This window comes from Callithrix jacchus, chromosome 4, assembly GCF_049354715.1.
Source record: "Callithrix jacchus isolate 240 chromosome 4, calJac240_pri, whole genome shotgun sequence".
NCBI lineage: Eukaryota > Metazoa > Chordata > Mammalia > Primates > Cebidae > Callithrix > Callithrix jacchus.
This window is the reverse complement of record NC_133505.1, coordinates 112,791,052-112,805,816: the sequence shown is the minus strand read 5'-3', so window position 1 is coordinate 112,805,816 and position 14,765 is coordinate 112,791,052. Positions and strand designations below refer to the sequence as shown.

Here is a 14,765-nt window from a genome sequence, read left to right as displayed (position 1 = left end):
AATATTGACATTCAGTACTTCCATGCAATGACTGACATATATAGGTATGCAACTGTTACCTTTAACAGAAATGGGTTCTGTAACTTATTTTTCACCTAACAATTTATCTTGGTTATTTCTCCATGTCATTACATAGTGCTCTAACTGATTCTTTTTTTAGTGGCTGCAAAGTACTCCAGGAATCTTCCTGTTTTTAAAAACTATTGTAAAAGAAACAAATAAAAAAGGCGGAAACAAATAGAAAACGGGGAAACAAAAGCAGAACACTTCACAGTTTGGGATACACTAAATCTGAAGTTATTTTTGGTCTATGCTTCTATTGCTTACATTTAAAGCAAAGCTTTGGACTGAAGAACGTGCCTAACAATAACATGGCATTTGTGCTCTACAGAAAATGCAAATTATATTTCCTTTCTTACAGTGTCAATTTAAGCTACAAAATCAGACTGTTGCTTTCACAATTTTAAAAGATACATTTTCTTATTAGCATTCACTGACAGCTATGTAAAAGTAAAACTTACATTTCCATAGGAATTATGTGTCAAAATGCCATCTACTCAAAGCACATTCAGAAAGATGAACACTAAGTGGGATGATGAGGATAGAAAAAAATCACCTAATCCTGCAGTCCTAACTTGTCAGAACTCACATTAATATTAATGCAATCCTATAAAGTTCCACAGAGATAAAATGAAATGGTTTTACTTGTTAATAAGATTTTAGGAAAACTGAAAAAAAATCTGTAGAACTCACATCTCCATAGCTCTAAAAAATTATAAATAATTTATGGTTGCAACATGTGTGAAAGAACTTAGTTTTAATGGATAATTAAGGGGAGATAAAATACAACAATATTACTAAAGAAACACATTCACTCTGATTAAATTGATACTGATAAATACAGGAATGGCCATATTTGCTTTCTTTTCTTTGGGTAGTTAAGAAATGCTTTACAAATGAGACTGAGAGTATGATCAATGGATTCTTACCAAATACAAAGTGTGATAGATGAACAATCACCGCCTATCAAGCTTGAAAAAACTTTACTTACTGATGCACATGTTTAATTGCATATTCAGGAAAACACTATTTAAAATCTTATGAATACATAGTAGCGTTTTTTCTTTTCTTTTATTCCTTTTTTTCCTCCAAAATCTGATCTTGCTGAAGGATAAACATTACTAACAGTTTAGCTCAGCAGCACTTAACTAAAGCCATTGTATGTTAGTCCCTAAATATTTGTACAATCAGTGAGCAGACACTCAAATTACTTAAAAAATGAAATGCAATTAAGTTCATTTATGCTCAATGCTTTATTCTGCAAGATCCATAAAGTCATATTTTAAGAGAACCAGATACTATGCAGAAAAATGTTATTTTAACATATATTTAAGTTAGAAGTATAAAATATACACAGTGTACTGTACAGTTGAGTGCAATTACAAGATATAATTTTGATATACCTTTGAGCACATATAGCTCACTAAAACTAAAAATACGAAGGTATGAACTACTCTACTGCTGCATTTTACATATAGTTAATGACTATATGTTTGTATTTGGGTGGGTTTTAAAATACAGATAGAGAAAAGCATCTTACGCATAGCATGTGAACGCAGACACGGCAGCTGCACTCCCACCTGAGCTTCCTCCAGTTATCAGCCAGTCTGAATCTCCACTCTCGCTGTGGGGATTCTGCTTCCTTTTTTCTCTATATTGTTTTGAATAACTCCAGGGGTTTTTAACTGGTCCAAATACACCATCTGTGCTTCCAGATCTGATGAAGTGAAGCAAGATACCTTAGTAAAACTTTCATTTTATGTGAAAATTTCACCTTCTGAGTATATTATTTGCTTCTAACACTCATTGAGCATTTAAGAACCCATTGTAGCTTGAATTGAAAAAGGAGGGAAGCCTGCTCAGATGTAGCTTTCATTAATTAGACAGTTTCGGAGGATGGGAAGGAAGAGCACTGGTGGTAGAAAGTAGAGAAAACTAATCTGCTAAGAAAAGAGAAAAGATTTTTGTCTCATTTAATCATCCAATTTGATTGAAGATGATTTCCCTTGTGAATCAAGGTCTTCCAGTTGAAAAGGGTCACATTCAAACATGAAGTTTTCTGAGGAACTCTCTCCCTTAACTAGAAGTTCTGTGAAAAACATTACAAGTGGAATGCTAATAACTTTAAATATTTGAAATTTTATTATCAAATAAATTGCAAAAATAAAAATAACATATCTAAAGCACTTTATACCCTTTATCCAGATGTATCTATTGTTAACATTTTATCCCATTTGCTTTATTACTTGTGTGCTCTGTGTATGTTTGTACATATGTAGATACTCAAGGGTATCTTAAAGGTTATATACTATAGCCCTTTAACCCTAAATACTTTAGTGTGTATTTCCTAAGAATAAGGATATCATGTTATACAGTTACAGTATAGTTATCAATCTCAGTAACATTAATATCAATACAATACTTTAATGTACTATATGTAATTCAAATGTGTCAACTGATTCAATAATGTACTTTATGGCATTTTATCGCCTTCCTGGATCAAATCTAGTCAGGTCTTCCATTTAGTTATCATTGTCTTTTTTTCTCTTTGAGACAGAGTCTTGCTCTATCTCAGGCTGGAATTCAGTGGCATGATCTTGGCTCACTGCAACCTCTCTCCTGGTTTCAAGTGATCCAGGTTCAAGGGATTCTCATGCCTCCAGAGTAGCTGGGACTACAAGTGTCCACTATCTAATGCCTCGGCCCCCCAAAGTGCTGAGATTACAGGTGTAAGCTACCGTGCCCAGGCTCATTGTGATTTTAATTTCCCTAATGATCAAAGATATTAAGCATTTTTTCATGTGCTTGTCAACTATGTTTTAATCTTTAATGAAATGCCTGCTTAAATCTTTTGTTCATTTCTTAAAAACAGAGTTGCTTCTTTTCTTATTTACTTGTTATTGAGGTGGGCAATGTTCTATGTATTTTAGATATCAGTTCTTTCTCAGATATATGTTTTGCAAATATTTTTCTCAGTCTGTGGCTTGCATTTTCATTTTCTTAGCATATTTCAAAGTACAGAAGTTCTTAATGAATCTAATCTATTAATTTTTAAAGTGGATTTGTGCTTCATGTGTCCTATCTAAAACCTTTGACTAACTCAAGGGCACAAAGATTTTTCGCTGTTTTTTTTTTAAGTTGTTTTTTTCTGTAGAGAATGGTCTCACTATGTTGCCCAGGCTGGTCTAGGACTCATGGGCTCAAGCAATCCTGTTGCCTCAGTTTCCTACACCTATAATGCTGAGATTATAGGTGTGGGCCACCAGGCCCCACCTACTCTAAATTTTCTTAAGTTTTATGATGTTAGGTTTTGCCTTCTTTATCTCTCATCCTGGAAGATTTTCACAGCCCCTTTTTGTTTTCATATGATATTTTAATAGAATGGTTCTCATTTTGGATTAATCTTTTGTTTCTCTGTTATTAGAGTCAGGTTATACATTCTCAGCTGGAATATTACATAGGTGATATCGTATCTTTAGACAATTACATCTGGAGGCACACCATCCACTTCACCCTCACTGGTGATGTTAATTTTGATGAGCTGATGAAGGTAATGTGCTAAGAGCCTTTGTTCAAATTTACTCCCATGGATTAGTTCATTCAACATACATTTAATGAATTCCAAGAGATACCACTCTGAACTACACAGTCAAGGACTCTTGTTTCTATGAAACAGGGAACAAAGACCAAGCAAATATTACAAATGAGATGAGTGTCATAAAAGGGTAAGTATAAAGTATTTTTGGTGAAAGACTGAATGCTTTTCCCCAAGATCAGAATCAAGGCAAGGAAATCTGCTTTTACTACTTCTATTCAGCATTGCACCTAAGGCCCTAACTGGTGCCAATAAGGCAAGTAAAAGAAATAAGAAGAAATAAGACTAACTCTATTTGCAGGCTACATAATCTGCTACATAAAATATTCCATAGAATACACAAAGACCAACTAGAACTAATAAGCGAGCTTTAACAAGGTTGTGGGATAAAAAGTCAATATAGAAAAATCAACTATGTTTCAATGTACTAGAAATAAACAATTAGAAACTAAAAAAAATATCATTTTCGATAGCATTAAGAAACATAAAATGGGAGTAAATCAAATTATGTATATAATTTGTATGCAGAACATCATAAAAACATTCCTGAGAAAAACAAAATCTCACTCAATAGACAAATTTAGGTATTCATGGATTTGAAGACATGTATTATAATGCCAGTTCTTCAAGTTGATCTATAAATTCAACACAATTACAATCAAAATCCCATTAAACTTCTTTTTAGAAATTAGCAAGGTTATTCTAAAACATATCAAAATACAACGGATCTAGATTATGTAAAACGATTTTGAAAAAGAACAAAGAAGACTCTTACTATATAATTTCAAGGCTTGGAATAAACAGAGGTCCAACAGAGTCCAGAAACAGAACCATGTGAATGTGCTTGATTTTTGACAAAAAAATCTAAGATCATTCAATGAGGAAAGGATAATCTTTTTTATCATTAGTGCTGGAATTAATGGGTATCTGTATGTTTAATAAATGGACTTTATTCATACAACATATGAAAGTCTAATTCAAAATGAATCACAGGTCTAAATGTAAGAGCTAAAATATAAAACTTGTAGGGGAAAAGTCTTTGTGACCTTTGGTTAGGTAAAGAATCATAAAAGAAAAAAATTAAGCCAGGTGAGGTGATGTGTGCTTGCAGTCCCAGCTACTGGGAAGGATGAGGTCAGAGAATCACTTGAGCCCAGGAGTTCAAGACCAGCCTGGGTAACATAGTGAAACCCCATCTCTAAAAAATAAAGGAAAAAAATGGGCCAGACTCAGGTTGCTTTTGCTTCTCAACACTTTGTTAGACCAAGCTGGGAGGACAGTTTGGGTTTAGGAGTTTGAGATCAGCCTGAGCAACACAGTGAGACCATATCTCTATGAAAAGAAAAAAAGAAAAAAGAAAAGAAAATAGAGGAGCGGGGAGGTAAGGGGAGAAAAGAAGGCCAGGTATGGGTGGCTCACACCTGTAATCCCAGCCCTTTGGGAGGCCAAGGCAGGTGGATCACTTGAGGTTAGGAGTTCGAGACCAGCCTGGCCAAAATGGTGAAACCCCAACACTACTAAAAATACAAAAAAATTAGCCAGGCATGGCGTGTCTGTAGTTCCAGCTACTTGGTGGGCTGAGTCAGGAGAATCGCTTGAACCCAGGAAGCGGAGATTGCAGTGAGCTGAGATGCACCATTGCACTCCAGCCTGGATGACAAGAGTGAAACTCTGTCTCAAAAAGAAAGAAAGAAAGAAAAAGAAAATCAATAAACTGGAGTTTATCAAAATTAAGAACTTTTTGAAAGGCATTTTCAGAGAATGAAAAGATAACCCAGAGACTTGAAGAAAACATTTGCCAATCAGCACCTGTCTGATAATGGATTTGAGTCTAAAATATATGAAAGAGTTCTGACAATGCAATAAGAAGAAGATGGCCCAATTTCAAAAAATGGGCAAAGAATGTGAACAGCTGCTTCACTGATGAAGATACAAGGATGGCAAAATAAACACATGGAAAGATGTTTAACATCATTAGTCATCAGGGAAATACAAACTAAAAACAAAATTAGAGATGACTATATATCTATTAAACTGAACATAATCTCACAGAGGGACTAAGAAACTGGTATTAGATCCTCAATCCTTTCAGGAAACTACATTCAGTGAAAATAAAGGCACAGATAGAAGAAATTCAAGAGAAGACTTCAATTTTACTTACCCCATAGCAAATTCATCTAAATTTGTTTTTCCCATTAGTAGAGCTCCCTGATCCAACAACTTCTGAACTACTGTAGCATTATAAGGTGGTACATAACCTGAAAAAAATTTAGTTTTTTTTTTTACAGTCCAGAGATCTTTTATTTGTTTATACCTGTTATGTCATGAATTCACAGGGAATAGGCTTCAGCAGCTCAGGCACCTTCCCATTGGTTCTCACATAGTGCACTTCGCTGGGTGGAGCAGGCTGGCACTTCAGTTGAATCCAGGTAACTTTCTCTTTGGCTTCCTTGAATTTCAGGAAGCAATCTCGGCTCCTATAGTACTTAATGTGCTCAATATGCACATTAATTCTCTTGGCAAGAATCTTGCCCTTGTATGTTCACAACAATGCCAACAACATGCTGGGTAACTGTAGACTCCTCCAGTTTTGCCATGGTAACACTTGTGGGGCATTTCTTTTTGAACAGTACCCATTCCCTTGATGACTACAATATCACCTTTCTTTTTTTTTTGAGATGGAGTCTCGCTGTGTCACCCAGGCTGGAGTGGTGTCACAATCTTGGATCACTGCAACCTCTACTACCTCCTGGGTTCAACTGATTCTCCTGCGTGTCACCACGCCCAGCTGATTTTTGTATTTTTAGTAGAGATAGGGTTTCATCATGTTGGCCAGGATGGTCTTGATCTCTTGACCTCAAGATCGGCATGCTCACCTTGGCCTCCCAAAGTGCTGGGATTACAGGCGTGAGCCACTGCGCCTGGCCAACATCACCTTTCTTACAGGTTCGCATGTACGTGGCAAACAACTCCCAGTTTTCTAAAAAGCCCAGAGAATACATATCGGGTGCCTCTCCTCCTTCCCTTTGTGTTTGTCATTTTGGTGAATTACTGGAAGATGGTGATTCCCGCCAAAAGGCCGGTTGTTTTGGTTTTTTTTTAATAGGAAACACAACAGTGAACATGCAAATCATACGTAAGAAACAAGCATATGTTAGAAACAAGAGTTGGCAGGGTGTGGTGGCTCATGCCTGTAATCCCAGCACTTGGGAGGCTGAGATGGGCGGATCACCTGAGGTCAGGAGTTCAAGAGCAGCCTGGGCAATGTGGTGAAACCCTACCTTTACTAAAAATAAGCCAGGCGTGGTGGTGCGTGCCTGTAACTTCAGCTACTTGGGAGGCTGAGACAGGAGAATCACTTGAACCTGGTAGGCAGAGGTTGCAGTAAGCTGAGATCACGCCACTGCACTCCAGCCTGGGCAACAGAGCAAGATTCCACCTCAAAAAAAAAAAAAAAAAAAAGAACAGTCCAAACTGTAATTAAGCAATTCAGTCATATGTATTAATTATTCATATTTAAATAATTGGTTGTACTTTCTTCTAGTAATTTTTTTCCTACTGCTTAAATGTATGTTTTCCAAAGATAATCTAAATCTTCACTTTTTTTTTCTCAGCTCACTGCAATCTCTGCCTTCTGGGATCAAGCAATTCTCCCATCTCAGTCTCCCGAAGAGCTGGGATTAAAGGCACCTGCTGTCATGCCCAACTACTTTTTATATTTTTGTAGAGACAGGGTTTCACCATGTTGGCCAGGCTTGAACTCCTGACCTCAGGTGATCCACCTGCCTCGGCCTCCCAAAGTGCTGGGATTACAAGCATGGGCCACTGTGCCTGGCCAACTATTTTTATTACCTAAAAACACTGACTTTAACAGCTCTACAAAATATTACATGATAGTCAGAGATGTACTTAGTATTTATGAAAGTAATAGGAAATGTCTATTTTGCTCATTGTACTTGACTTTTTCTTCTCAGATGATGTGATACCACACAGTAATTTTTATGTATTTCCAGTTAGAAATAGATCTTTATTTTCAACTAAAATTTCCTCTAACTATTGAAAAGCCCTATTATATATTCCAAAATAATTAACAACAGTCTGAATATTAGAGGAAGGTGGGGCATATTCCTTATAGAATATTACTTTTAGCATATAGTACTCTGAATAATCTTTTTCTATTTCTCTTCCTTCCAAGGATCCAAATATCTTGATAAACCCGATTCCTTTTGACCAAACTCTAAAGAATAAATCTAGCATTGCCATATTGTGTTACAAAAAATAGAGGAATTAGAAAACAAAAAATAACTGGTCAGTAGATGTTGATGAATCCTCACATCATCCACAAGAGAGGGGTGTCAATGATAGCCAGTTCACACTCATTCCCATGTTATCAATGAGCTCAAGTTAGAGGTTATAAAGTGTGTTCATGGTGATCAGTTTTTTGTGTTTTTTGTTTGTTTTTTTAGAGATGGGGGTCTCATTATATTGCCCAGGCTGGACTCAAACTCATGAACTCAAGTGATTCTCCTACCTCAGCCTCTTAAGTAGCTGGAACTACAGGTACGCACCCAGCTGGTAATTAGTTTTTGAACTGAGTCTTCCCAAATATTAATAGAATTTTTGAAAACTTCTGAAGTAGCGTTCATTAAGCTGGCCTAACGCTAAGAAAAAATTCTGCATTCTAAAAAAGCAAATAGTGAAAAAGGTGATATTATATTCTAAGTATTTCCTTCAAAGATACAATTAGTCTGAGATTATCTTGGTACTTTGTTATCCTTAAAGTGAAAAATACTTATTTTTACAAAATTATCAACGCTCTGATCAGTTAAATTTTACCTTTCAGCATATTTGATGCACATGTTGTCTCAATGCCAGATGTACTAAAGTTGTCTTTTACTGCAATAGGAATTCCATCTAAATCCCCAAGAGACTGTCCTGCATTAAAAAGCCAAATGAGTGATAAAGGAGATAGTTTACAACATAAAGGTACACGAATACATGTTATTAAAGTAACTACTAGTTTTTGGCATAGATAATTCTTCAGAAACCAAATTTATGTCAGAAATTAATAGAGTTGGACATTATAAAGCATCACATATCCATTACCCCATTTTTATTATCCTCATGGCAAGTTCTTTAAATAAGGATATGTTTTATGTTAAAAGCTTCACTTGCCAAAGGGAGACTGCTACAACCAATTAAACTTCTCTGGTGATATAACAATGAAGTATAATTAAAAGCAATTTACCATTCTTATATCTCTTTTCTGATTCTTCAGCTTGTTTTAAGGCCACCTCTTCTGATACAGTAATGTAGGCATTCAGAAACTTGGTCTTCTTGATAAGAGAAAGACATTTTTGACAGAGCTCTGTTGGTGTAATTTGGCCTTGTTTCAGTGCCGCAGAAACCTATACACACAATTCAAAAACCTTTTACTGAGTTGGCAGAAGTTTCAAATGTTATATTGGCGGTGGTGGGGGTGATGGAGTGGCTAAGTATTACATTTTGAAGTGAGGCTTGGGTTCAAAATCAAGAGAACCTATTACCTCAACACTTAGTGTAGTGGATGAAGGGTGATGCACTGATCAGCTTGAGGACAGGTGAAGGACATGACATTCTTCTCCTTAGCTAACTTCAGTTTCAAAGTCAGGCTGTACAAACGACAGCAGTAAGTTATGCAAACCATTCTGTCCAGGGGAGATGAGGCCCAGCATGGGTGAAGGATGGCTGAGGGCAGATTCTGTAGAGAGGGTAGCTTAGCTGCAACACAGGCAGTCCAGAGAGGGAAAAAAGAGAAGTGAACTGGACAAGGCATTGCAGGATTTTTGTGGCTCTCTAAATAAGATCTTTATACCTACTGTGGAGTTCAAGTAAGAGACACTATAAATTGAGAGAACTGCTTATACCGGTTCAAAGGTAAACTGGAAAACTTCTCTGAAATTCTATCTTTAGGGAAGATGTTAGGAAGGCTGGTAAAGAACTGCACCAAAAGTGACTGGGAAGTAGTGAGTATCAGTGTATACTGACAGGAAGTAGGGCCTGAGATTAAGTCATGACTGTCTAATATTTTCTGTAGGAAGTAATAATAAATGTAGTTACTAATCAGATAAAAGGGATGAATAACAAGAAGTAAAAGATGACACCAAAGCTTTGGAGATTTTATGAAAAGATAATTAGATTAGATGGGAGTTGAGAGAAAAGGAGAATAGAGAAAGGAATAATATTTACCAAGTATTTTCCAAGAGCCAGACACTGTTGCTTTACATGCATTATTACTTCAATTAACCCTTAAAGCAACCACACAGTTAGGTATTGTTTATCTAATTGACAGATGAAGAAACTGAAGCTCAGAGACCTTGAGTGATTTGTCCAAAGTCACTCAAATGGTAAAGGACAGGGTGACTTCATAATATACAGTCTTTACCACTTCTGTCTCTATTCTCTTGGAAGCTTAGTTTGTCCTCCAAGTTGACAGTTTTTTCACATGTCCTATACACACTAAACAAGAGAAGTTTGCATTTGAGGGGAAAATCTGCAAATGATCTGCTCTCAGCTATTGAGTAAATCATCAAAGCAATGGCATTCTTAGGGTTGAGGGTTTTAAATGCAACAAGCAGTGGGAAGAGGCCACGAAGAGGATCCCTAATGCTTACAGACAAGAGGAAAAGGACTTCCATGGGGAGGCTACTGACTGTGCAAGGATGGGGAGGGCAGCGAGGTTTGACTTAAGGAGGTGACTTCTATAGTAACAACAAAAGAGAGTTCGTCAAATGGTCTATAAGAAATGTAAACCCTTCAGAAGAAAGAAGCTACAAGGAATAAAAGCCGTGTGTTTTAATATCGTGTATATGGAACAAAGATGGTGATAGGCTGGGTGGAAGACAGTTAGAACTAGCAAAAACCCAGAGCTAGACAGACAATATATACAGACAGATATATAGGCAGGCCCACCCATGGCTAAGTTGTAATAATGAGGAAAATTCCATCTGCCACTTTCTCTCCTTTCTTGACTCCTCTCAAGTCCCCTAATGTCTACGATCCTCAAGCTGCTTCCAAACTGGTGTGAGGATAAAAGCTAAGAGCTGGGATTACAATTGTGGTTGAAGGGTAAGAAATAAGACTGTCTAGGAGTATTCACTTTAAATGGTGCTGATTTTCATTAAGACCATTTTTAGGAACTATAGATTTGAAAAAAAAATCAATAAGGGAATTGGAAAACAGAAGTGAAAACAAAGATGCTAATCAGCTAGATGGACTGAGCATAAGAAGCAGGAAATATAAATCACATATAGTTTCCCAGGACAAAACTGCAGGTGTTATATCTAAATATAAAACGAAGTTAACTTTCAAGTTTTTGTTAAAAGAAAACAAATTCTCTCTCTGGCACATCTTTTCTCTAATGGAAACTAGGCTTTCCCTGGCAGCCACTGCTTCTCCTGTTTAGTGCTTACCTACCAGGTACCACAGAGTCCAGAGTGGGAGAGGAGACAGATGATCTCCTTGTTCCTCAGTGCTTCTCTTCCCTCTTCTCTCAAACATCTCAGCTTCTCTGAAGCACATGCCTTGGGAGATGACACCATGCTCCCTGATGTGCTGACCTATTAGCCTCTCTGGTACTACTTTAAATTCACTGACAATTTTGGCACCAAGCTCACTGTCGTCTTTGTTACTATTGCTCCTATCCTCTCCCTTGTTCACATCAAACTTCAAGTCCATGCACACCAGCACCTGACTTTTCACTTCTTTCACCTCACTCCGCACAAACTTTCCCTTCACTTCACCTGTTTCCAACTCTCCTGGTCATTCCCCAGACTACATATGTCATTAGTAACATCCACAGCCACCAAGAAAATGGGACCCTAGTTCCACAACTGCAGGAAATGAACTCTACCAAAAACCAATGAGGTCGAGAGGACTGGAGATCCAGATGGAACTCTAGGCCTAGCAGTACCTTGTAGTACAACTGCAGAACCTTGATTTCAGCCTTGTGAGACCCTGAGTACAGAACCCAGCTACTCCATGCCTAGGCTTCTGACCCAGAAAAATGGAAGATCCTGGATTATGTTATTTTAAGCCACAAAGTTTATAGTACTTTGTTTATGCAGCAATAAACAACCAGTATACCTCCTCAAAAAAATTTTTAAACCTTGCTCAGGAACCACTCTTCTTAGAAAGCAAGGGAAAGGAAAATTGTAAATACATATAATTAGTAATTTTGTCCCTGTAACAAAATTAATGTTAATAATAGTAAGTACTTAGTTCTAGGCATTGTCCTTGGTGCTTAGTATATCATTTAATCTTTACATCCACACTGAGAAACTATAATTATCTCCATTTACAGATAAAAAACTGAAGTTCCTACCTAGGTCACATAGCTAAAAAGTAGCAGAGCTGGGATTCAACCAAGAACTGATCTTGTTTCTAAAACCATGCTCTGAACTATTTACTATACTTCAGGGTGAGTGTCCCTTATCCAACATGCTTGGGACAAGAAGTGTTTCAGATTTCAGATATTTTCAAGTTTTGGAATACTCTATGTGCACTATATACTTTCTAGTTGAGCATCCCTAACCCAAAAGTCTCAAGTCCAAAATGCTCCTGGGGCATTTCCTTTGAACATGCCCTTTGAAAATCATGTTGGTGCTCAAAAAGTTTTGGATTTTAGAGCATTTTAGATTTCCAGATTAGAGATGTTCAACTTGTATAATTATTCTCTATGCAAGACATTTTGGCATTCATTTCTCTGCCATGAAGTAAAGACATTTTAATTAACAGAGAGCACTAAAGGTTCACTTAGGAAAATAACTTTTTTTTTTTTTTTTTTGAGACGGAGTCTAGCTCTGTCACCCAGGCTGGAGAACAGAGGCATGATCTCACCTCACTACAACCTCCACCTCCTGGGTTCAAGCGATTCTCCCGCCTCAGCCTCCTGGGTAGCTAAGACTACCACCACCATGCCTGGCTAATTTTTTTGTATTTGTAGTAGAGATGGAATTTCACCATGTTAGCCAGGCTGATCTCGAACTCATGACGTCGTGACCAACCTGCCTCAGCCTCCCAAAGTGCCAGGATTACAGGTGTGACAGGACAGAACTGTCTTTTAAAAAAAAAAAATTGCCTTGATAAATGCTGAAGGTACAGGAGAACTCTTAAGGGCTCAGTGTTCTGGTGATGGGTACTTACCATCTCTTTAACACAGTCTGTTCTTGCTTTTGCCTTCTTGCTTCTTAAAACTGCATGTCAAGATCACCAGCAAGCTCCACATTCCTAAACCCATTGGTCAACACCAGCCCTCATTTTATAGTACTCCTTAGTGGCATTCAACACAAGTAACCACTCCCTCTTTGAAACACTTCTCTGTGTTCTGGTTTTCCTCCTGTCTCACTGGGTAGTCTTTCGAGTCTCTTTTGCTGGCATTACTTCTATTGTTGGCCTCTAAAATGTTGGAATTTTAGGTCTTTTTCTATTTTTACATTCAACTTTCCAGGTAATCTCATCTGGCCCTATAGCTTTAATTATCTTCTATACTCCAGCCAATGCATATCCTCTTACCTAGCCTCTTTTCTGAAACTCTTTTCTCTAAATTCTTGTATCTAGCTGCTTAACTGATAGCTTCACTTGGATATCTAGGAGGCATCTAAAAATTAACACATCCAAAACAAAACTCTTCATAACCTTCCCCTTCCAAACCTGTTCCCTTCGAGGCTTTCCCATCTTGATGTTACATTTCGACAACTGCCCTGGCCAAAAACCTAAGTAATCCTCCTTGATTCTTCTCTTTCCCTCAAACCCCATAACCAGGACATCTGATTTGCAAGCCCTAACTTAAAAAACAATATCCACTCCCATTATCTCTTGCCAATGCAACAGGCTTCTTGATTTCCATGCTTTCTTGCTTTTTTTGAGACAGAGCCTTGCTCTGTCACCAAGGCTGGAGTACACTGGTATGATCTTGCCTCACTGCAGCCTCAACCTTCCAGGCTCAAGTGATTACCCATTCAATCAGAGAAATCTTCCCTGACCACTCCAGCTAAAATGTCCAGCTCCCCCAACTAGTTCTCACACTATAATCTACTTAAATTTTCCTCCATAGTACTTATACTACCTGAAGAAAATGTTTGGTTTCAGGAAGCAGGAACTTCTGTCCTGTTATTTTTTTTGAGATGGAGTTTCGCTCTTGTTGCCCAGGCTGGAGTGCAATGGTGTGATCTTGCCTCACCACAACCTCTGCCTCCCGGGTTCAAGCAATTCTCCTGACTCAGCCTCCCGAGTAGCTGGGATTACAAGCATGTGCCACCATGCCCGGATAATTTTGTATTTGTAGTAGAGACAGGTTTTCTCCATGTTGGTCAGGCTGGTCTCGAAGTCCTGACCTCAGGTGATCTGCTTGCCTCGGCCTCCCAAAGTGCTGGGATTACAGGTGTGAGCCACTGCACCCGGCTCTGTCTGTTTTTAATGCTACACCCCAGTGGCTGGAACACAGAGGTATTCATTAAATGTTAGTTGAATGAATAACAGTTGTTTAAAATTTGGAATGAATTTCCCTGTAGAACAATGATTAGTTTTTCTAAAGGTGAACCTTCAAGAAGCCAACTGAATATATTATTCTTTAAACTTTAGGATTAATAATATTAGCCTTGTGCTTGGCTCCTAGAAACACTGGGATCATGCCACAAAAGACAAAGGTAAAAGTGAGATTCCTCCCCTTTCTGAATGTACCTGGGTAAAATTGACAAATAGAAATTTTACCTATTTGGTATCTTACCTCCTTTTTGTGCCTATTATTCTCAGGGCTCCTCTCTTACCATAAGCCTCTACTCACATCCCCCAAATTGCCCCCATCATTTTCAGCCCTTCTCCCTAATTCCCAGTAAATTTTCCCCTCTTCAACTGATTATCTCAATTAAGATATTGTGAAGAAATTTGAACTGTTATAATTTACAACAATGGGTGAACAAATTGTTCAACCTTCCCAGGCATCTGTACATATTTAAAAGAGAATTCAAAGAAAAGATAATTTGTATGAATTAATTAATCCCTAATTAGTAGAATTTAGGGCATCAGTACAGTGATGTGGAAAAAATACAAAGTAGACAGAAGTAGTTTTAGA

At 37.5% G+C, this 14,765-nt stretch overlaps 1 protein-coding gene across 2 annotated transcripts in view; it reads right to left on the bottom strand.

Moving 5' to 3' along the window:
* QRSL1 (glutaminyl-tRNA amidotransferase subunit QRSL1) overlaps nt 1-14,765 on the bottom strand; it is a 35,170-nt gene that overhangs the window by 16,446 nt on the left and 3,959 nt on the right. The window contains exons 2-5 of one of the 2 annotated variants that reach the window (XM_002746876.6): nt 8,904-9,063; nt 8,492-8,590; nt 5,817-5,913; nt 1,601-1,777 (exon numbers count right to left, since the gene is read on the bottom strand). In XM_002746876.6, coding sequence (XP_002746922.3) covers nt 1,601-1,777; nt 5,817-5,913; nt 8,492-8,590; nt 8,904-9,063 — 533 coding nt within the window. Of the gene's footprint in view, nt 1-1,600; nt 1,778-5,816; nt 5,914-8,491; nt 8,591-8,903; nt 9,085-14,765 lie in introns of both variants that reach the window. The other variant, XM_035296421.3, reaches the window with a different exon arrangement.